The following is a 5863-nucleotide window of genomic DNA, read 5'->3' as shown; positions in this document are numbered from 1 at the left end:
GGAGGGCAGCGTGGAGGGTAAAAATCGTAGAGGGAGACCAAGAGATGAATACACTAAGCAGATTCAGAAGGATGTAGGTTGCATTAGGTACTGGGAGATGAAAAAGCTTGCACAGGATAGAGTAGCATGGAGAGCTGCATCAAACCAGTCTCAGGACTGAAGACCACAACAACAACAACAACAACATATTGAGCAAGCAGTAAAGGTGTGGTGGCAGCACCGTCCAATGCACGAAGGGCTGAACCATGGCACTGCCGACACAAGTAGGGGCAGCTGTACCGTTACACCGAATTCCGGCAACGGTGCGTGGCACAACAGACCGCACGGGGACAAAAGCAGGCGGACAGTGTGAGCTAGTTGACGCGATGCGACACACGTCTCTCAGTTCTCCCACCACGGACCACGTGCATCGTGTCAATGTGACTACGCCGTAAATGCGTACGCGCGGTCGTAAACACAGTCACCGTTAAAGTGTCTTTCGCCCCTTTGCAGACGTTACGGCGCCTCCGGTCATGCCAGGAGCAGAACATTCTGTGACTCAGCCTTTTGTCTTGCTCGGTCCACGCGGTCGCGCCACGGCTCATCACTGGAGTGTATACCCTCCGGGATCAGTGATCGAGCCGTGCCGCCAGTGCAACACACCTGTATGGACGGACATTAGCAATGTTGTTTGTCATTTATTAGAACAGTAGGAAGAATAAATGTGTCCTGTCCCGAAACTTCTCCAGTCGTTTTTCGTCACCAAGCCTCTCCCTTGAGCATAGTGTGTGGGCGCGGCGATAAAGCTGGTTCACTGCACGTGAGTGACTGTAAGCGGGGATACCACACATTCCCGCTTCAAAGGAAACAAAAGAAAAATTTGGTGTAGGAATTAAAATCCATGGAGAAGAAATAAAAACTTTGAGGTTTTCCAATGACATTGTTCTTCTGTCAAAAACAGCAAAGGACCTGGAAGAGCAGTTCAACGGAATGGACAGTGTCTTGAAAGGCGGATATAAGATGAACATCAACAAAAACAAAATGAGGATAATGGAATGTAGTCTAATTAAATCAGGTGATGCTAAGAGAATTAAATTAGGAAATGAGGCACTTAAAGTAGTAGATGAGTTCTGATATTTGGGGAGCAAAATAACTGATGATTCTCGAAGTAGAGAGGATATAAAATGTAGACTAGCAATGGCAAGAAAAGCATTTCTGAAGAAGAGAAATTTGTTAAAATCAAGTATGGATTTAAGTGTCTAGAAGTCTTCTATAAAAGTATTTGTATGGAGTGTAGCCATGTATGGATGTGAAACATGGACGATAAATAGTTTAAACAAGAAGAGAATAGAAGCTTTCACAATATGGTTCTGCAGAAGAATGCTGAAGATTAGATGGGTAGATCACATAACTAATGAGAAGGTGCTGAATAGAATCAGGGAGAAGAGGAATTTGTGGCGCAACTTGACCAGAAGAAGGGATTGCATAGTAGGACACATTCTGCATCATCAAGGGATCACCAGTTTAGTGATGGAGGGAAATATGGAGGGTAAAAATCATAGAGGGAGACCAAGAGACGAATACACTAAGCAGATTCAGCAGGATGTAGGTTGCAGTAGTTACTCAGAGATGAAGAAGCTTGCACAGGATAGAGTAGCATGGAGAGCTGCATCAAATCAGTCTCTGGACTGAAGACTACAACAACAACAACAACAACAACAGACTGTTCAACATAACACACTGAAAACAATCCTTTTGAGCCTGTACTTAAATGAAACTAAATTACATTTCTTCATAATATGTGAATTGAGCTTCAAGGAAGATGGAGCATATGGATACAGACTACATAATTGCAAAATTGTAAGCATATTGTGTAGATCCTGAGTCGCAGATAGTCACAACAAAAAGACTGTCATGGAATAAGCTTTCACCCAACAAGGCCTTAGTCAAAAATAGATGACAGACACATGCATCACACACTCATGCAAGCATAACTGTCACACACATGATCACAATCTGTGGCAAATGAAGTCACATTGAGTGTGGCTTTAGCTGCGGCAGACTGTGGTCCTGTGTGTGTGTGTGTGTGTGTGTGTGTGTGTGTGTGTGTGTGTGTGTGTGTGTCATCTGTTCATCAGTTCTCGAAACACTGTACATATGAGGTTTCAAGCCATTGTATTTCCCTTGCAAGAATCAACAAGCAGAGAAATGCTAAACAATGAGTGCCCTTTGTAAGCATTGTCAATGCAGTCACGTTGCTGTCATTATCACATCAAATTTAGTTTAGTTTCGTGTGGTATTCACTGTGAAGAGGTTGTTGTTAGTGTGCACTCTCTGTTAGATAAAAAATGACTTCACAAGGAAGGGGAATGGTTGAGCTAGTGATGCAAAATTACCGCAGTGAAAGTAATTCTACATCCAATGAAGGTAAGATGAATTATTATTAATTTTATCTATGAGATAATCATCCACAGAGATACAGATTGTTAGTTTATTGACTTGATTCCCATTCATTGTTTGTATACTGTATTTTAGAAATTACAGAAGCAGAAGAAAAGAATGGTGAAACCTCGGCTGCAATACAAAACTGTTCCGAAATGAAATGACTGCAAGAGTTAACTGAAGAAGATTGCAATGATTTCAAAGTGCTTAGCTTGGGTTCACCAGATGATTACATACCCGAAAACAGCATGGGTTCTTCATCATCATCATCATCATCATCACCATCACCATCTCTGAGGTCAAAGAAAGGGAGAGCTGCAGTTCAACAGGAACTGCAACTATCTTTAGAAAATCTTGGTAAGCAAAATAATAATCCATGGGTCTTGTTTAACATTTCAAATACTAATTTCTTAGTCACAAATTATTTGACAAACAAAATACATATACTGGGACTATCGTTTGAATATGGTTGTGTGTACGCATTTTCTTAGTGGTCCTTAATTACATTCTGATTTATTTCTTCTCCTAACTGCGATATTACTAAAATAATAACACATGTGCATTTCAATAGAGCTAGGGCCTCATTTATTGTCTTTGGGTGAAGTGGTACATTTTGTCATAATTATTGCATGTCATAATTTTTAAAATACAATGGGACTGTAAGATTCATAGTTGATTAATGTGGTATATTATGCTAGATAAGGCACTAACATCAGTAATATAATTTTCTCCTTTCCAGGCAATGTCACAAAGGAGATACAATATGGAAATCCACGTTCACCAACAAATCAGCTATTCAGTCCTGATTCTTCAATTTGTGTGGGCAAAGGTTTTGTGATGTTAATGAACATGCAACAGGCAGAAGTTATTCCAGTGACTGTTGAGTCTAATGATGAAGAACATGGGCAATCTGACAGAGGAAATGAAGTTGGTAAGGAAAATAAAATGAGAAAAAGAAGTAAGAACACTGACAAGTGGAAAAAGAACATAAGAAAAATGAATAGGCAGTCAGGAAAGGCGTACAAATCAACTGCTAATAAAGAAGTACCAGCCAGAACATTTAAGTATAAAGATTGTTCCAAATGCCTGAGAAAGTGTAGTGAGAACATCAGCGAGACTGAAGGGAGACAGATGTTCCAAGGATTCTGGATGATGAAAGATTTAGAAAAGCAGTGACAGTATTTAGATCCACTTATTAAGGTGGTACCTAAAGCAAGATCACGTTCTGAAAGTGCGCAGTCTTGAAGAAATGTCACAAAGAAGTGTGTTCTCCTGAAAAATGGTAGTGAAGTTCAAGTGTATCTAGGGTTTTTCCTTAGCATTTTTAATATATCAGAAACATTTGTGTGATATATACAGAAGGAATGGGACAGCAGCAATATGATTCTGTCTGCTAACAAGAGGGGTCATCATCATCCAGGTATAAGGAGATCCGACGAAAGGGAGAGAATAAGGAACCATATAAAATCATTTCCTACCATTCCATGCATTACTGCCAACAGAGCACTGTGCGACAGTTCTTACCAGGAGATTTGAATGTACAAATAATGCTTGAACTATATAAGAAATGTTGTGAAGAGGAACAGGCTACTGCTGAAAAATATTGGCTTTACAGAGAAATACTCAATACAGAGTTTAACTTAGGCTTTCATGTACCAAGAAAAGATGTATGTGACCACTGTTATCGCTTTCAGAATCTCTCTGAAGAAAATCAAGAGGCAGAGAAAGACCAGCACTTAGAACACCTAAAGAGAAAGGAGGGTGTTAGGATACTAAAAAATGAATTGAAGGAGCGGGCCAAAGCAGGAGAATGTCATTTACTGGAGTTTGACCTAGAAGCTGTGAGATACGGTCCACACATAGCAGCAAAAGCCATTTTTTACAAAAGAAGACTGGCAGTATATAACCTCACAGTATACAATACTGTTACCAGGGAAGCTAGAAATTACATCTGGCATGAAGGTGTGGCTAAACGCAGCTCAATTAAAGTAGCATCATCCCTATTTCAAGAACTCCAGAAGATTGCAGATGGCCATCCAGTTGTTTTGTTCTCCGACACTTGTGGTGGACAGAACCGAAATGTCAACATGAGTACCATGTTCCTTCATGCTGTCCAAACATTGAACATCCCAGTGATACAGCAGTGCTTCTTTGAGCCTGGCCACTCTTTAATGGAGTGTGGTTCAGTCCATACCCATATAGAGAGGGCTGCAAAAAAATGTTAATATTTATGACCCTTCGGGGTGGTATACTGTTGTTCAAACTGCTACAAAACAAAGACTGTATGAAGTCATTGAAATGGACCAGAAGAACTTTTTGGATTTTGGTGCTATGCAGAAGGAAAAGTTTAATAATACTAAAATTGACAGTGAAGGAAATCAAGTACAATGGCTTAAAGTGACGCAACTTCAGTATCGCAAAAGTGATGTTAATCACATCTTTTTCAAGCATTTCCATAATCAACAATTCAGAAGTTTGCCAGTTTCCAAAAACTCCCAAAATTCCGATACAGTCTTCCAGTTGGAACCGAAATACCATGGAGCACTGAAACTTCAGGAAGAGAAGGTAAAAGACCTCCTGGATCTATGCCGCAGTGGCATTATCAGGGAACAGTACCACGCATTTTACAAGACTCTTCAAGAAGAAATAGCTGGAGATTCATACTGTGGTGGCAACAGTTGTGATGAAGTTAGCTAGAAAGTGAACATTCATTGGTGATGTAGGTACAAATTCTGCTCATATGTTTTTACTTTTACTGTACCCTATATGTTTTTAATGAGTAAATTACCTTTATAAGTTATATTTTGGCAAACCAAATGTGTATCTCCAAAGTGTAAAACCTCTATGTAGATTTATTCTCTTAGGATCATAAAGACATGTCTCCTTAGCACCATATTAAAAATTAATAGTGGTAGTCCAGTAAGAACCATTTTTATAAATATATTATCATCTGACAGATTTTTAAGTGTATTTATGTGTAGTGTAGAAATTTTTCAATAAAGTTTGTGTTAGTCACTAAAAAACGAAATGTACTTCTTAAAATATCGTTTTTTTAACCTCCTGTAAAGTAGCTACAATGGAGTTACATTCCTCTGATCCTCACACGATGATATGGTGAGTAACAACTATCCTTTTCATAATATTGTTACATTCTGTCCTGGATTTTCTATTGTTCTCATGTTTTGTAGACAGTCACATAAAAGTGGTGAGGTAGACATTTATAGAAGAAAATGAAATAGAATGTGAAAAGTCAAAAAGACTGATGAGCTGAGTGCCGAAATGGTATTTGAGATTGCAGTAATAAATTTGAAACTAAGGAAAAACAACGTGTTTATAGCAGCCCTACATAGAGCCCCTTGAAGCAGCATTGAAGTAATTTTTACTGGAGAAAACATCAATGTATAAAATCATATGTTGTTTGCTGAAGACATCAATGTAGGCT

The 5863-nt window shown here is 39.1% G+C and overlaps 1 protein-coding gene across 1 annotated transcript; it reads left to right on the top strand.

Annotated features, from left to right (window-relative positions):
• Positions 1 to 2072: 2072 nt before the first annotated feature.
• On the top strand, positions 2073 to 5287 carry LOC126458308 (uncharacterized). The gene is made up of 2 exons (XM_050095255.1): positions 2073 to 2778; positions 3161 to 5287. The coding sequence occupies exons 1-2, from the start codon at positions 2670 to 2672 to the stop codon at positions 3595 to 3597; spliced, it is 546 nt and encodes a 181-aa protein (XP_049951212.1). The 5' UTR covers positions 2073 to 2669; the 3' UTR covers positions 3598 to 5287.
• The last annotated feature ends 576 nt before the right edge of the window (positions 5288 to 5863 follow it).

This window comes from Schistocerca serialis, chromosome 1 (genome assembly GCF_023864345.2).
Source record: "Schistocerca serialis cubense isolate TAMUIC-IGC-003099 chromosome 1, iqSchSeri2.2, whole genome shotgun sequence".
Taxonomy (NCBI): Eukaryota; Metazoa; Arthropoda; class Insecta; order Orthoptera; family Acrididae; genus Schistocerca; species Schistocerca serialis.
The sequence above is the reverse complement of the archived record's forward strand: the minus strand, read 5'-3'. Positions and strand labels throughout refer to the sequence as shown.